This window comes from Sapajus apella, unplaced genomic scaffold (genome assembly GCF_009761245.1).
Source record: "Sapajus apella isolate SASKATOON/1434 unplaced genomic scaffold, GSC_monkey_1.0 scaffold5, whole genome shotgun sequence".
NCBI classification, from domain to species: Eukaryota; Metazoa; Chordata; class Mammalia; order Primates; family Cebidae; genus Sapajus; species Sapajus apella.
The window spans coordinates 41,503,849-41,521,293 of record NW_022436945.1 but is presented as its reverse complement, the minus strand read 5'-3'; the positions used below and the strand labels follow the sequence as shown (position 1 = coordinate 41,521,293).

The window sequence follows — 17,445 nt, the reverse complement described above, 5'->3', positions numbered from 1 at the left end:
TGCAGAATAGACTGTTAGAGGGGTGGGGGATCAGTAATGGCTTATTGAATATTCCAAAAAATGTTGGTAATTACTGTACATCTGTGAGTATAAATCTCAAGGATTTAAATGAAAAATATAAAAATGCCCACTAATTAGTCATTCACTTTGGGCATTTAACAGAAATTCTCTGTGTATATTTTATATCATCTCTATTACGATCACACTCCATTCTAAAGTCAAAGCTTGCCTTCAAGCAGATATTTAAGACTAATTAATTCTCAGTTACTACAAGTCATTCCTTTGTGGTTATATTTCTCCCAGAGTAATATATCCTGCCGCTTCTTTCTCTGTCATATTGTCAGAGTGATGAGTTCTAGCATAATTCCCAAGTAATTATTTTCAGTTAATCTGTCTATAAAATCTCCCTTTTTTTAACAGAGTCAACAGAATGTTCTGAGTGGGCATAGTCAGCAAACATCTCTACCCAGTCAGACACAGAGCACTCTTACAGCCCCACTGTATAACACTATGGTGATTTCTCAGCCTGCCGCTGGAAGCATGGTCCAGATTCCATCCAGTATGCCACAAAACAGCACCCAGAGTGCTGCCGTAACTACGTTCACTCAGGACAGGCAGATAAGGTGGTTGTCATATTTCGTTTGTTATTTTCAAAATTGTAAACTGATTAGAAAACAGTAATTTGATTTTTTTAATGTGTTGCTCACTACAGCCAGTATTCTTAAATTTACAGAACGTATTCATTGTTTGAAGACTTCATAATTAGAGGATAACAACAAATTTTGTTTCTTGTCCGAAAATATGCTACAAAATATTGTAGAATACAAATTCTACAGCACACTCTTACAAAAGGCTTATGACTGTGAAGCTTTTGTCTTTTCAATATAGATGCTATGCCATGTAGTAACAATGGTTAGGGTCACTTACCTTTTTTCAGTTTGTTAAATACTCAAAAAAATACATTATCTCAAATTTTCATTTATTAAAAGAAAATGTACATAAGGGTCTTATTTTCCCAGATAAGAAAAAAGTGGGTTTTTAGTAATTAGTCAAGGGGTCTATAGCTAGTTAAGGTGATGAGGGAGGGTGTTCTGAACACAGACCTTGATGTCTTGATTTCAAAGCTCAAGTGCTTTAAACATGTATTACAGGAAGGTTTTGTGGACTGCTCTGGAAAAACAACCATCTGTGACTTATTTGAGTGCACTGATCACCTGAGGAGTACAAATTCTATCCGATATGTAGTTTTTTATCCCTCACCCCCACCATCCTCCTCCAAAGTCTATTATTATATCACTCTGTATGCCTTTGCTGTAACCATAGTTTAGCTCCCACTTGCAAGTGAGAATATATGGGATTTGGTTTTCCATTCCTGAGTTACTTCACTTAGAATAGTGGCCTCCAGCTCCATCCAAGTTGCTGCAAAATACATTATTCTTTTTTTGTGGCTGAGTAGTAGTCCATGGTAGATACGTACCACATTTTCTTTCTCCACTGATTGGTTGATGGGCACTTAGGTTGATTCCGTATCTTTGGAATTATGAATTGTACTGTGATAAACATATGTACACAGGTGTCTTTTTGATACAATGACTTCTTTTCCTTTGGGTAGATACCCAGTATGGGATTGCTGGGTCAAATGGTAGATCTATTTTTAGGTCTTTGAGAAATCTCACATTCCCACCAGCAGTGTGTAAATGTTCACTTTTCACCACATCTGTGCCAACCTATATTTTGATTTTTTAATAATGGCCAGTCTGGCTGGAGTAAGGTGGTATTTCATTGTGGTTTTAAGTTGCATTTCCCTGAACATCTGTCTTTTGAGTGGGGACAGAAACCATATCTTAGCAAACATTTGATGGCCTACCTAGATGAGTATGGCATCATTCCTTTCCCAAAGGAAAGACCAGACTAGTAAAAGCTTAAACAAATCAGTATTGTTTGGTGTAATGAATACTTTAGAGGTCTTTAGAAGGGAGGAAGTGAGTAGTTTCATGGGTTGAGGCAAGCAGGTGAATAAAGGTATGGTCAGGAAAGCTTCACACAGGCAGAGATACTTGCCCTGACTCTTCAAGAGCTTTGCTTTGGGTGTGGGTGTGGCACAGAATCTAGGGAGGCATTCTGGACAGAGGGAGCTGTGTATACAAAGCTGCAGAAGTGTGAGTTAACGTGCAAGCAGATTAAAGAAAATGTTCTTATCACATTTACCAGTGAACCATGGGCTGATTCAAGTACTAATTTCATTTAAGATTACAGAGAAATCAGCACTTGGCACTTCTGTGACTAAGTGTACTTTGTAAATACTTCTTTTCTTTGGGCTTAATATGGATAATTTTAATTCTTTGTTGTTTTGCATTAAAGTATTTGGTTGTATAGTATATAAAATACAGTATTTTATTTTCAAGATCTGACATGGATTTGAAATGAAATTATTTTGTCTTGTGGAACATAAATAATAAAGTATGTCTCTGTACTAAGTGTAATATTGTTATATACTTTAAACAGTTTGTAAGTGCAGTTATGTCATGTCACATCTACATTAGGGTCATATCTCACTGAAATGGCCAGTGTTATAAACTAACTTCATCTCACAGAAAAGGCAAATGGAAATAATATTGTTTACAAAGAAGCATCTTTTTTTGTTGTTGTTGTTATTTTTTTTTTTTTTTTTGTTGTTGTTATTGTTCTTTCACTTCAAAAAGCAAAAGGAAGCAGGGAAAGAGGGAAAAAATAATGAATTTTAGCCCAGTGGACACTGCTGCATTGATAAATTCATAAATTGAGGAGTTTTATTCACTATTAGAATGTCAAATTTCTAAGATACAATTTTGTGTAAATTTCTTCTATAATCCTAGAGTTTAAAAAAATTATGATAGCTTTATGTTTATTCATGAACATAAATCATGTGTCACATATATCTGATTCCAGGTACCTAGTAATTTTATAAAAAGAAAAAGGTTTATTTTTTATATATTTTTTAAATGTTTTATTGTGGAAAAATATAAATGACATAAAAGTTACCTTGTTAACCATTTTAAAGTATACAGTTCATTGTCATTGAGTAGATTCTCATGATTGTTACCATCTCCCCTAACCATCTCCAGAAATTTTTTCATCTTCCTAAACAGAAACTCCATATCCATTATACAAGTTTCCCATTCTTCTCTCTCCAGTGCTTGGCAGCCACCATTCTATTTTCTGTCCAAGTCCCTCATATAAATGGAATCATACAGTATTTGTCCTTTTGTGAATGACTTATTTCACTTAGGATAATGTTCTTAGGGTTCATCCATGTTACAGCAAATTGTCAGAATTTCTTTCCTTTTTAAGGCTAGGTAATATTCCACTCTACTATGTTTTGCATATTCATTCTGATAATGGAGTCTTGGGTTACTTCCACTTTTTGGCTTTTGTGAATAACACTGCTTATGGTTATGGGTGTACAAATATCTTTTTGAGTCCCTGCCTTCATTGGGGGGGGGGTATATAAGCAGAAGTGAAATTCCTTCATATAATAATTCTATAGTAACTTTTTTGAGGAACTGCATACTGTTTTTCATAGTGGCTGCACCATTTTTACATTCCCACCAGCACTGCACAAGCGTTTTTCCACTTGCTTGCCAACACTGGTCATTTTCTGTTGTTTGTTTTTTATAATTGCCGTCCTGATGGGTATAAAGTAGTGTCTTGTCATTTTGATTTGCATTTCTCTAATGATTAGTGATGTTGAGCACCTTTTCATGTGCTTGTTAGCCATTTGTGTATCTTCTTTGAAAAAATGTTTATTGAGGTTTGACCTTTGCCCATTTTTTTAATTGGGTTGATTGTTAGTGAGTTGAAGGAGCTCTTAGACATTCTGGTTATTAATCCCTTATCAGATAGATGATCTGCAGATATTTTCTCCCATCTGTGGGTTACCTTTTTGCTCTGTTGATAGTGCCCTTTGATTCACAAATTTTTAATTTGATGTAGTCCAGTTTATCTGTTCTTTTGTTGCCTATATTTTTGGTATCATATCCCAGAAATTATTGCTAAATCCAAAATCATGAAGCTTTTCCCCTGTGTTTCTTCTAAGAGTTTCATAGCATTAGCTCTTATGTTTTGGTTTTTGGTCCATTTCAAATTAATTTTTGTCTACGATGTGAGGTAAGGATCTAACTTCATTTGAATGCAGATATTCCAAAAACATTTTGTATTTTTGTTATACGTTGATTTTGCTGTATGAATTTTTTGTTTTACTGTTATGCCAAAGGGAATCTTTTAAAATGAAACAAAATAGGAATATATAGACTTTGAAAAACTTAAATTGGCATTATAATTGGATATTATCTTAGATAAGTATTCACTCCACTGCCTTTTATGATGTATACCTTGTACTTTGGACTCCATTTTTTTTTCCTTCTTTCTTCTAACAGATTTTCTCAAGGTCAACAACTTGTGACCAAATTAGTGACTGCTCCTGTAGCTTGTGGGGCAGTCATGGTACCTAGTACTATGCTCATGGGCCAGGTGGTGACTGCATATCCTACTTTTGCTACACAACAGCAACAGTCACAGACATTGTCAGTAACACAGCAGCAGCAGCAGAGCTCCCAGGAGCAGCAGCTCACTTCAGTTCAGCAACCATCTCAGGCTCAGCTGACCCAGCCACCGCAACAGTTTTTACAGGTAATTCTTTCCATAGGGAAGCTGCTTCAAACCCATTTACTTTCATGTAACGAAATTAAGTATTAAGTGAACGGTTTTGTGAGTGATGTGAAAAATTCACAAAAGCTTATTGTACAGTTTAAATCTCTACAAAGATAGAAAGCTTGTCCTGGTTGGTGATTTTTTCTTCCCTAGCTAGTCTTGGGAAGACTTTAATCCTGCCATTGGGCATATGCAATCATCAGAACTGCTGGATAGAGTGAGTGGCCTACTTCCTGCCCACCTGTTTTCTCAGTCTCTGGCTAGAGTTTCTGGAATTTAAGCAAAGGCACCTCTTTCCTCCTCTTTTTTTCTAGCCAACCATAAATTCTCTATACAGAGCAGGGATTTCTTTTTACTAGTATAGGTATCATCTTAAATTATTTTGTTTAATTCAATCTTATTACAAGTTTTCAGTTATAAATTAATATCAGAGGAGAAATACTGTGGAAATGTAGTATATATCATAGCTAACAACTTGAGCTGTAAAGTCCACCTGCTCTTGGGTTGAGTCACTGCTGCACCATGTACTGCGTGACCCTTGGCAGGTTGCTTACTCTTGCTAAACGTCACCTGTAACGTGGAGGTCATAGTAGTTAACACCTCATGGAATAATAATGCTTGCAAATCACCGAATAAAAGAGAAGGCACATAGCTGGCTGTTATTTGTGACCACTATATTGACAAATGTAATAGATATTTGGATTAGCCAAAATAGAGACACAGAAATGGAGGTAAATCAGACAGGCTCTCCTTATCTATAAGATATAGAAGAAAGTCACTAGGGCAGGATCCTGAACAGAGAAATCAACAAAACCCTTATCTGGACCTCAGGATCTATACTAGAAATCCAACTTTTCTCCTTCTAGGAGCAATTTTGAATGGAGGCTAACCTGGATGTGTACTAGAGACCACTTTATCTAGGCCAAGCACGTACCGTCAATTTAAGTTATATAACACGTGATGTGATTTTTGTACTCTATATTCAGGCATAAATACAGTCTTAACTTGTCACCCTTTGTGTCGTGGTCGAAATATAATCCTTGTCTTTGTGATGCGGAAAACTGAAACAGGCTAGTTTCCTAATTATCTGAGTCATAACAGTCTCTTAGACCTTAAGCCTGTGCTGCAGATAAAACTGGGGTAGCTACTATTACAAATAAAGTCATAACAAGAATTTAAAATGAGTTCTAAATTATTAAGTAGGGAAAATATATCCAATAAGAATTAAGCAAAAGCTTAAAAAAGGAGAGGACTTGCCTTAACATCTCAGTCTTCTAAGTTTGTCAAGGAACAAAGACCTTTAAAAGAATGAACATTCTTGACCGGGTGCAGTGGCTCACACTTGTAATCCCAGCACTTTGGGAGGCCAAGGCAGGCGGATCACCTGAGGTTGGGAGTTTGAGACCAGCCTGACCAACATGGTGAAACTCCGTCTCTACTAAAAACACAAAAAATTAGCCCGGCATGGTGGCGTGCACGTGTAATCCCAGCTACTCAGCAGGCTCAGGCAGGAGAATCACTTGAACCTGGGAGGCAGAGGTTGTGGTGAGTCAAGATCATTCCGTTGCACTCCAGGCCTGCGCAACGAGAGCAAAACTTAATCTCAAAAAAAAATAATAATGAACATTCTCAGAAAATAAATAAATAAATAAAATGGCATCCCAAAGACATAGGACCCACAAAGAAATAAGATAGGCAGTAGCCCTCATAAATGCACTTGTATGTAGGTAGTGAACAATTTGGCTTTTGTAAATCGTGTAATACCTAGTTCCAAAGCATGCTCCTGTTATAAACTTATAAGGCTCATAAGTATACTGAAGTCTTTGCCTTACACAGCTTTTCCTAATAACAGAGAAAGAAAACTCTGAAGGTCCTTGACAAAGTGTAGTAGTCTTTAAGGGTTGTCAAGGATTTGTTCTTCTGTGTGTGTGATCTTGCATGTTTCTTTCATATACATTTGCAAAAACCACCCACCACAGATCCATTTTGAAATTAAGAACCCTGCATCAAGTTGTACTCTCAGTAATGGGAAGGACTTTCACTATAAAAATTCACTTTCTTTCCATTGTGTTTTTTTGTATCTGAGAGTTATAATGAACAGTATGTCAGAAGTAAAAATTTAGTGAAAGGAACTGACGCTCATATATTTGAGTCTTGCCCAAAGTCGCATGCTTACAATGGCAGAGCAAAACTCAAATGCAGGGCTTCTGCCTGCAAACCCTGTACCTTTTTTGATTTTGTTTTTCTTTATACCACGCTGCCTCTTATGAGACCTATGGCTCCAACTTTGCCTTCATATTTGTGGTGCTTTTAAATAATATTAATATTTAATCTTCATTAAGAACTCAATGTGGTAGGCACTGTTAATCCTATTTTGTAAAGAAAGAAACTGAGGCCCAGAGAAGTAAACAGTTGACCAGGTCACACATGTGGTAAGTAGGGCAGCCCCAGTCTACCTCTGGGCCCATGCTCCTGCCACTTAAAACTGTGTGATGCTCTAACCAGCTGAGCAAACCTGCGTGCAGAAGGCATTGTCTGTTTGGCCTCAGAGTATTTGTTTTTCATAGAGTCATAACTATACTCAAATTTTATAATTTAAAATATGGGTCTTTAGGACAGAAAGTGAAAGAACATGCGTGATTTGGCTCAAGATATAGATTGCTTTCTATACCATAAAATCTGCAGCTTAGATCCCTTTAAAAAATGAAACTCTCTCATACCCTCATAAGCATTTTCCAAAGTATAATTTTTAAACCAGAGAGCAAAAATGATATGCATTATGTAGAATTTTAAGGATTTTGTCCCTATGGATGGGAGAGTGTAAGTAAATCTTATGTGGGTGGCATAAAGGGAGTAAAGCAATGCTGCATAATGCATTTGTTTTTAAACCAAAGAGCAAAAATGATATGCATTATGTAGAATTTTAAGGATTCTGTCCCTATGGATGGGAGAGTGTGAGTAAATCTTATGTGGGTGGCATAAAGGGAGTAAAGCAATGCTGCATAATGCATTTGTTTTTTAGACTTCTAGGTTGCTCCATGGGAATCCCTCAACTCAGCTCATCCTCTCTGCTGCATTTCCTCTACAACAGAGCACCTTCCCTCAGTCACATCACCAGCAACATCAGTCTCAGCAACAGCAGCAACTCAGCCGGCACAGGACTGACAGCTTGCCCGACCCTTCCAAGGTTCAACCACAGTAGCACATGCACTTCCTCTCTGACATCAAGGGAGGAAAGGGATGGCCCATTAAGAGTTACTCAAATGACCTGAGGAAAAGAGGAAAAGTTCCAGCAGTTTCATGAGATGCAGTATTGAGTGTTCTAGTTCCTGGAATTAGTTCGCAGAGAAATGCTGCCTAGTGCTACAGATGTACATTAAATACCAGCCAGCAGGAGGTAATCATAGGGGCATAGCCAATTCTGACAGTGTTTTAGTTGCCCGGATATTTTTTGATGGAAAAAGAATATATTGCCAAATGTTAAGCTCAGCTATGAAATGACCTCCAGTGAATCAGAAAGGCACTAACAATGTTAGTAACTTTTAGTGGTTCTGTGCCTCTTATCAAGTGTTAGAGAGGACATACCACTGCCATGTCAGGGGTTTGCTTACAATGATGCCATGAAGACAGTCCAGTAGACTTGGTAGCTACCCCCTCCCCAAACCTTCCCCCTTTTCAGATAATGATGGAGCAGTAATTACTTTCAGAATGTTGTGTAGGTTCAAATTCTCTATGTACAGATGATGTAAAAATATGTGTATGTCTGGATAAAAGAAGAGAAAGCAAAACATTTTGTATGCTGCATGAAAGCATTATCTCTTCCTTACAGGTATGAGCACCTTTCCTGAGATTCTGACACCATGTGCAAACTGATCCATCCTCTGTTTTTCCTTTTGTTTACAACACAGTAGTGTTCTATTCACTTTTCCGGGGCACAAGTTTTTTTGTTCATACTTTGGCTGTGATGTCACAGTTTGTTCAGTGAGGTATGATGTGCTGCTGGGAATGGATTTTTTTTTTTTCAGGTTAAATTATTGATACAACAGGATTTTCAAGTTATTCAGAAATATCCCTCATTTCATTATTTTTCAATTATGTTTGAAAATAGGATTTGCACTGCTTTATTTTAGGTGGTTGGGAGTCTTGATTGCATATTTTGATATAGTTCATAGTTGGAAATATTTGTGTAAATGGTTTTCAACAAGCCTGAAAGTAATTTCAAGAATGTTTCAGTTATAGAGGTAAAATTTGCACACAAAACATCTTAGGCACTTTTTAACATTCTCAATCATGGGAATTTTAACTTTTGGGATTTGTTGAAATCTTTTTTATTATCCTTCACAATTTCAATGCTTCTTTTAGTCAGAAATGATTCAGGGTTATTTGAGGGGAAAAAAACCCCATAGTGCCTTGATTTTAATTCAGGTGATAACTCACCATCTTGAACTCATTGTCTGGTTTCTGTAGCAGTTTTGAAACCTTAGTACATTTTTAACAGCATGTGGGTGTCAGTGTCATTATTCTCCTAGTGAGTTCCTTTGAGGACTGCTATCAGTCTCTTGGACTGGAGGTACAAATAATTTAGAAATAAAAGATGACAACCTAACACTGTCATAGTTATTAATGTGATCTTAAAATTGTTTCCTAAATCAGCATTTTTCTTTAAATAGTCATTTAAGAATTACCAGTAAATATTTGCTCAGTATGATCTTGATATTCCTACAAAGAAAAAAGAAGAGGTAGATTTGGCTATGCTTTCACTACAACACTAGAATATTGTAACTCACATGCCTTCTAAACGTGAACTAAGATTTCCTTTGGCAATATCATATTCTAAAAGTAATAAATTCTAATACCAGTTACATACGTTTTAAAAAGCATTTTATAGATTTTATGGTACTAATAAAATTTATAGTGATAGAACAAAAAATAAGTAGAAAATACCTTATTAGAATATAAAAAATGTTATTACTGAGGAGAGGAAGGACAAGTGTAATAAATCAAAATTGATCTCAAAAGAAAATGTATAACAGAGTTTAGGTTGTTCAACAGAAAAGGTTCTGAATGATGAAAATAACCTAATGCAGAATTGCTAGGTAAAGAGGTCAGGGGAACACTAAGCCAGTTCGCAGGACTTCTCTGTCCTCTGCTTTGCTGTTATCCTTAAGGCATACACTTTGTCTTTCTGCAGAAAATTCTACCTGGCCACAATTAATTTGAACATTAATGTTGAAAAAGAAAAAAGCCAAAGAAAATTGCTACTTACCCTTCTACAAAAGTGTGACTAGATACCAATCAGTAATTAACATATCAAGGAGCTCTTGTAGCTAAGTGACCATCCAGTGGAGATTTCCGACATTCCCATGAATATCAAGAATAGTTGTCAGAAAATGTATGTATGTGACCATATGCACATATAGACAAGGTGGATGTTGTAGGATATGGCAATAGCGTTGTTTCTCTCCCCTTTCAAATTGCCTTTCTTGACCTTAAGCCATTCCATATATATCTGAGTTGTGCCTCATTTGTTAATTGGCAATACCTAGTGATATGGATTTAGCTAACAAAAGAAATGAAAAAAATTACATTAAGGCCTGTCCTCTACATATTATACTTAAAAAAACTGTGAGTACTACATAGTTAGGCTGGCAGCAGCAAAGCATAAGACAAGCCCCAGGTAAACATATAAACTGTTTACTCACGTTGTCCTACCCCAGTCCCTTCAAGTATTTCCCATCTCCGCAAATAGTTGGGGGGGAAAATTACATCTTTCCTTTATAATTCTTACTGCTCTTCATAGCTCATCTTTTTTTCTGCTTGGAATTAACCATTGCTAATTTAAAGGAGCAGCTAGCTGCTTTTCTGTCAGTCTGAAATGGTGGAAAGCAGCCTCTTAAATGCTGTTTGTTTTCCTCCTGCTTCTCTTAAATTTGGGTTGCAAAGCTATCCCCCCCACCCCACCCCATGAAACTTGAGCATTCAAGTGAAGATTCAGCAGTGTCTGTTCTTCATTCATGTCTATAGCCAAAGCTGTAAGTTAAAATCCCTAACCTGTGATTTAAAGATACCAAATAGAAACACCTTCCAGCTTCTTTAAAACAAAAGAAAAAAAAGAAAAAAAAAAAGTCTTCCCTCTGCTTTACTCTCAGATATTCATTTTTCTTAAAAACATTTATTCTGGGTGGTACTTTTTAGGTAAGAAACCATTGAGGTTCATAAAAAATGCTAGCTACTCTGCAGTTACCATGCTTTGGACTTGGGAGTTATGGTATTGGGGGAGTCAGTATTGCTTAACAAATGCAAGTGAGAACTACAAGTGTTAATGAAGTGGCTCCTGAGAGTGGTGTCAAACCAGAACCCAGACACTTAAAAAGTACTCCACTTTTTTAATGGAACATATTGGAGGAACAAGTGTGGGAGATGCAGGTAGCATGTGAGTAAATAGTGTGGTCTAGCCTCCGAGCATCCCAAATTCTGGGAGTAACTTGAGAGTGCTGTGCTCTCCGTTGTCATTTATATCTGGCTTAGGAATGTATTAGTAATAAAAAGATGCCAGTGATTTTGAATAGTTTGTTATAGAATGTTCAGTGTAGAATAGTGAAAATGTTTGGATTCTTTAGGAGTGCTATAGTTGTTGGTCATTGCCTTAAAGCAGTCTGCTTGACGTTAGGAGCACTGCAGCAGTCCAGCTCTATGAAGAGCACTTTGTTGAAGGGAGAAGAAGCCTTGTTCAAGAAGCCTTAGAAAGGGACCTTAAAATAGTAAGTACTCTACGCAGACAAGTGAAAATTCTTTTAAACTGGATATTACTCAACATGTTTTAAAATGTTTCCACTACATTGAGGCAAACTTTTTAAAAGTGGAATGCATATAGCATTTTACCTTAGTATTTCTTTTTTCTGTTTCTTTGGTAATTGAAAGTTTGTTGATGAATATTTGTGTAAAACTCATTCAAGTCTATAACCTTTCCAATTACCTGTGGCCCTGTCTTAATCCCACAGGAGTCCCTGTTGGAAGGGGTTAACACTGGATATTAATGTTGCTGAGTGAATATAGCCAGGAGTAAGCTGATTGGAATTTTTGAATGGTAGAGAAGAAACAGCACAAAGGCACTTGCCATTTTAAGTGTTTGGAGAAAGAGAACCTTTTAAGTTTGGATTGGGTGAGCATTCTTCTAAAAGGAGCTTCTGAAGTAATTGCAAAGGAATAGAATCGACTATTTTTATAGTATATTTAATATATTTGTATATAACTGAGTATAATAGGAACCCTCTACATGCCTCCCACTTTTCTAATTTACTTCCCCTTTTGCCATAGCACTAGTATAGCCTCATCCGCATGGGTAATGTGCCTATTGTCAGCCTACCAAAAGATAGTGCTGCTGCTTTATGAGACAGGTGAGAAGACCCAACTCTCATGCCTGGGGATCCTTTATGGAAGGAATAGCACACACCTTTAAAACAAACATACCAGTCTAAAAGCATCATTTTGAAATATAACAAGCACTTTATTTCAATTACTCATTTTGATAAAGTTCTTAGGCGTTAACCATTTCTAAAGGATCCCCAAATCATCACTTAGGTGAAATTATATAAAATGACACATTTCTGAGAAATGTTTAGATCCGGTGAACCGTAGTTGGTTTATGGGAGTGATTTCAAGACAGCCAAATGAACTTTGACTTTTGTTTTGAATGTGGTGGAGTCAGGAGATTATAGATGCCTAGTTTGATTTAAACACTATTGTAAACCTATCTTGCCTATTGTGTGGACACCAAAAGAGACCAATGAGCCTGTTTATTTTTCAGAGGTCTAGGAAAATTGCATCCGTTTGAGTAGATGTACAGAACTAATCTAAAAGTGACTGCTAGTAATATTTTAGAATATAATAATTTCAAGAATTATTCTGAGTGTTTTAAATGTGCCCTGAAATGTTGGCATGTCATTTCAGCGTTTCCATTTGAATTGCTCTTGTACTATTTTTGCACAAAAAGGACTGAGAAAAAGACTACTTTGGTCAGAGGAAAAAAAGTATAATTTGATTTTTAATGTCTCCTGTGGAAACACTGGGGATGAATTTTGTTGGTACAGTTATTCAGGATATTTAAAACAATGTTGAACAGTTCACAAGAAATTAAACAAACTTGGATTTTAAAAATTAAAATTCTTTCCATGTGACTGTTTCGCATAGTTTTTTTCCCGTGTCATAACACTACATTCCTTTTTTTTTTTTTTTCTTAAATAAAATACTTCACAGGTTTTGTTGTGAGTGTTCAGCAGTATTTTGTAAGCTGCTTGGGTTTCCTCAGGGAAACATTATTTAGTGGAATAGGATATAATTTATGGAGAGACTATTACGTGAAATTCCATCACCACCACCAGCAAACACTGAGGTGCTGCATTAAGTGACAATCAAACTAGTAAGTATTTATGAAAGAATTTAGAAAGGGGTTCAAAGAAGCATTTGCTTTGAAAGCAGTTCTCTGGGTTCTTGAATAAAAATGGCTAAATGTATTTATTTATATTTTAAAATGTGTGTTCTGTTTTCTCATCAAAGTGATTTCAGTGTCATGTATTTAATTTGTGGTTTGTTTTGTTTTGCACCATAATCTTCTTAGAGAACTGGGTCTGATTTGGGTTGCAGTCAGTCACTAACCCTCACGATAATCTTTACGGACAGTTTGAATCTGCTTTACTTCAGGACGGCAGTGGAGGGCCCAACTCCAGATGCCCCTGCACTTCCCTCCTGTCTTCAAGTCATGTAAGAGAGAATTTTAAAAATACTCCTTTCAAATCTGCTTCATATGGTTCCAACCTTTTTCTCGTTTCACTTGCTGCCTTCTCTGTTTTATGGGCACTTTTTGTATGATTACTTCCCCAACACAGCCAAAGGCCAGTGTGACGGGCACACAATCCCTCTATTTTGCCCATTTGGGAAAAACATTAGTAAAAGAAATAGCATCTTTTAATGGCTGCCACTATCATATCCATATTAAAATCCATTTAAAGTTCTTAAATTTGGTGGAATAATGTATACAGACTGAAAAATTCTACAAAAAATGTTTGCTGTCTTTAATATAGTGTCACGTTGCTTGGTCCTTTGAAAACAAAATAAAATTTCCATACGCAGCACTGCCCGATAAAGCAGTGCTGGAATATTGGAAGCCTAGACATTTGAGGATCCGTCTTACTCACATGCATTGGAACAGAATCCTCTACCTTTAGGACTCAGAGAAGCTATGGAGTCCCACAGGCCAGGTACAGCACACAACTTAAAGAATGGTAATTAAAGCACGTCAACCACAATTGAATTTAATAATCTAAAAAATATTTCTTAACTCTGAGGGTTAAATTGAAGATACAATGTTTTCAAGTAAATGCTTTTAAATTTCTTAGAAAACAAACTGTGACATCGCTTTTAAAAGTGACATTCAGATGTTTATAATGTGTGTTTTTGAGTTGGCTTGGACTAGCACAAGTTCACTTCTGGCAATGGTTGTGCCAGTGCTAAGAAGTTAAAATAAGTGGTTACCTTCAGATTGATGTCTTGTATAACCAATCATCTTCAAGCAAAAAAACTGGCCACGAAATGTCTTTTTTAAAAACAAACAAACAAACAAAAAGATATGTCAGCCAGAACAGCTATCATTTAGACCATTCTAGAATGATTTTGAAATCTTTACCATGGTATAAGTTGGGGAAGGCCTCAGTATGGCACTTTCATATTCACTCTATGTAAAGATTGAAGCCCAAAGATGAGTTTTTAAATTCCGTGCTGTATTGAAACCAGTCAGTGCAAAAAAACACAAAAACTTTTTATCTTTGTAAACTTTTCATTGTTAACCTCAGTTGGTAGTTGTAAAAAACATGCACCAAAATCTTTATAAAAATGTTCTGTGTGGTTCTCAATGTGATATTCTTGACATTGCTGTCCTTACTGCTTGGTTCTTGGTTTTAAATTAAAAAGTAGATGTAGCCCATCATTTCTACTTCCAAAACGGTGGAGCTAAAAATGGCTAATTGATCTTGAAATAAGAATATCTTTTACTAAGACAAACATTTAATTGAAATCCAAACTGATGTACAGAGATTGAAACTGACATTTTCCAGGTGTTGTCTTCTGCCAAAATTCTAAATTGCATAGACACATGAGGGATATTGAATGGTTTCAACGGTGCTATATTTGGTTCTCTGATTTTCATGACCTATGTATGTTTGGAAATACAGTATTGTATAAAATATGTGGATCGTTTTGTTACCGATTTAATATTGCCATTTTAATTTGGTGTAACAATTTGTTACACTTGTTTTTCAAAGCTATCCTTTGAGGAGAAAAAGTCAAAATGTGTTGTTAGCCTACCTCCACTCAGGCCTCTTGCTGTGTAATCATTATTCCAGGTTATGATGTGCATAGCTTTTAAAACTGCGTGTACTATATTATTCTGCTCTTTCCCATACTCTTGTCATGTATTCAGAACCTAAAATTATAGCAGAAGAGCCAAGCAGTAGCAGTTTTTTTGTAAATGTAAAAATAATTAGATCCAGACTTTGTTTCCTTCTTCAATTTTAAAAATAAAAAATACCTCAGTGCTTTGTTTTTCAGTATCACCTGCATTTCTCAAAAAATAACACCTGCTTCATGTGGCACATAACTTGTAAGAATCACATTTTGGATTTTAAAGAAAGACTATTAAATATTTTAAGATCACTATCAATGACATTTCCCTTTCTTTTATTCAACAATGGAGCCTAATTGCAGTAGCGATTTTCACCTTGTAGCCCTAGGTCTGACTTACCAAATTCTGAGAGGAATTATGTTCTGCCACAAGATTGTGGCATGAAGCCAGTTATTGCTGTTATTCACATATGAAGCCAGTACTGGGACCAAGCTACCTGAACTGACGTTAGGATTTGACGGTACCAGCTACTCTTGACAAGGACTGTCTCTTCTGTTTTTAGAAAAATTGTATTAGTGAGAATTCCTCATTCCTTATAATAATCTAAGGCAACATAGGGGTGTCTAACCACAGAGTTTATCTTAATTCAAAGACATGTTTTCTACCCTATGATACACACTTCTTATAGCAGAGAACTCTGAAGTTTACAAATATGACCTTTTTGATGAATATGTGCTACTTCTAACTTGACATTTAAAAGCTACTTTTTAGCTGAGGACCCCTCTTAGATCTTTTCACAGTAGTAGCTATCTATCTTCCTCACAGTTACCATGTAGGACAATTGTTGGCGTCCTGCAGTGATGGGTGATGAACTGGGTTCTTTCACAATCTCTTCCAATTGCAAACTACTATACATTGTCGGACCTTTGCAGTAGCTCATAAACCTCATTTGCTCTGGGTCTCCTATTATACGTCACACAAAAGACATGGAAGTTCCTGTAGAAATTGTCCTGCAGTTCAGAGAGGCTATTAATGGGAGTGTTACTGCCTATGATTCTAGAATATAAAAGGCTGAGAGAAAGCAGCTGTTATGCTACTTGGGTGGAGTAGCAGTCAAGTCAGAACAGACTCAAATAACAGTGACGACTGAGATTGCTACGAAAATACGAGGTACTCTTAGCGTAATGAATCGATGTCAGACTCTGGAATTAAACAGCCTGGTGTGACTCTACCATATAACCTTGGGTGAGTTACTTTTTTCTTTTTTAACCTTACATTAGTACCTACTACCTCATAGAACGGTAAGGGTGACAACAATGCCTGGCGCCTGCTTAGCTACTTTAGGCATATCTCAAATATTTATCAGTGTTTTTACATCAGCTTTAGAAATTGGTCTGTCAATACTGGTAATTATATATAACACACAAGGAAAAACAAGCACTAGTCATACCACTTTTATTTATATTGTATCTATGTTACATTGTTTATTCAGTAATAGAAAAAATATGAATACATTCATAGTATTCTCTTTTAATTGGGTAATTCCACATTGTCAAATATTGACTGTTTTTATATTGGGTGTCCTACCCAATTAAAAAAAAAAAGGTAGAATGACCTGGTAGACAGTTCTTGTTGTACCATGTTATTGATATAACAGTAATATTGTATATGTCTCTTTCATTTTATAAAAGCAACCAAATTTTGAAAAGACAGATGATTAAACTACTGCTTACTGGCTCAGGGAAATGTTTTAAAAAATAGAAATTAATTCGTTCTTTCCCCGAGAAAAATGTTAAGGTAAACCTCTTAAAACATTTAAGTCATCAAGGAGGGAATGTGTATTCCTTAAAAGAGGGGTCAGTGCTGAAAGAAAATCACATGGCAGACCCCACTGCACAACGGCTCTGCACCAAAACAGATATGGGGACCATAGTAACGTAATTATGCTGGAGAGAAGAAAAACCCACACTGAGAAGTCAGGTTTCTTTTAAAACTCCTTGTTACAAATAAAATCAATGATTATATCTCAGACACAATATTTTCATTAAATGGGTCTAACTCACAAACCAATGCTACAAAATACAGTATTTTTCCATCACTTTTAGTAGTAATGTACACTATGTACAGAAAGATAACATTACCTATTTTAAACTAAATACAGATGAACAAATAGCTTGTTAAAAACCAGAATCAGGGCTTATAAATAATGCAGAAAATGCAAACGCCAAAAACACGATGCCTCCTATGATTGTCACTGGAAGAGAGAAGAAAAAAAGTCAAATACTGCTAAATTCCTATACCTTGATGCTGTACAAAATGAAAAGGGAGCCAATGAGGCGGCCAATCACTCTTCCAATCTA

General features: G+C 36.1%; 2 protein-coding genes across 11 annotated transcripts in view; one reads left to right on the top strand and one right to left on the bottom strand.

The window, feature by feature from the left end:
- CLOCK (clock circadian regulator) overlaps nucleotides 1-15,275 on the top strand; it is a 115,350-nt gene extending 100,075 nt beyond the window's left edge. For 8 of the 9 annotated variants that reach the window (XM_032274239.1, XM_032274237.1, XM_032274240.1 and 5 more), the window contains 3 exons: nucleotides 421-623; nucleotides 4,416-4,668; nucleotides 7,712-14,288. In XM_032274239.1, coding sequence (XP_032130130.1) covers nucleotides 421-623; nucleotides 4,416-4,668; nucleotides 7,712-7,891 — 636 coding nt within the window. In that variant the 3' untranslated portion in view covers nucleotides 7,892-14,288. Of the gene's footprint in view, nucleotides 1-420; nucleotides 624-4,415; nucleotides 4,669-7,711 lie in introns of all 9 variants that reach the window. The other variant, XM_032274241.1, reaches the window with a different exon arrangement.
- TMEM165 (transmembrane protein 165) overlaps nucleotides 14,299-17,445 on the bottom strand; it is a 39,258-nt gene continuing 36,111 nt past the window's right edge. Inside the window, exon 6 of one of the 2 annotated variants that reach the window (XM_032274244.1) lies at nucleotides 14,299-17,339. In XM_032274244.1, the coding sequence (XP_032130135.1) occupies nucleotides 17,263-17,339 (77 nt within the window). In that variant the 3' untranslated portion in view covers nucleotides 14,299-17,262. The remainder of the gene's footprint in view (nucleotides 17,340-17,445) is intronic. The other variant, XM_032274245.1, reaches the window with a different exon arrangement.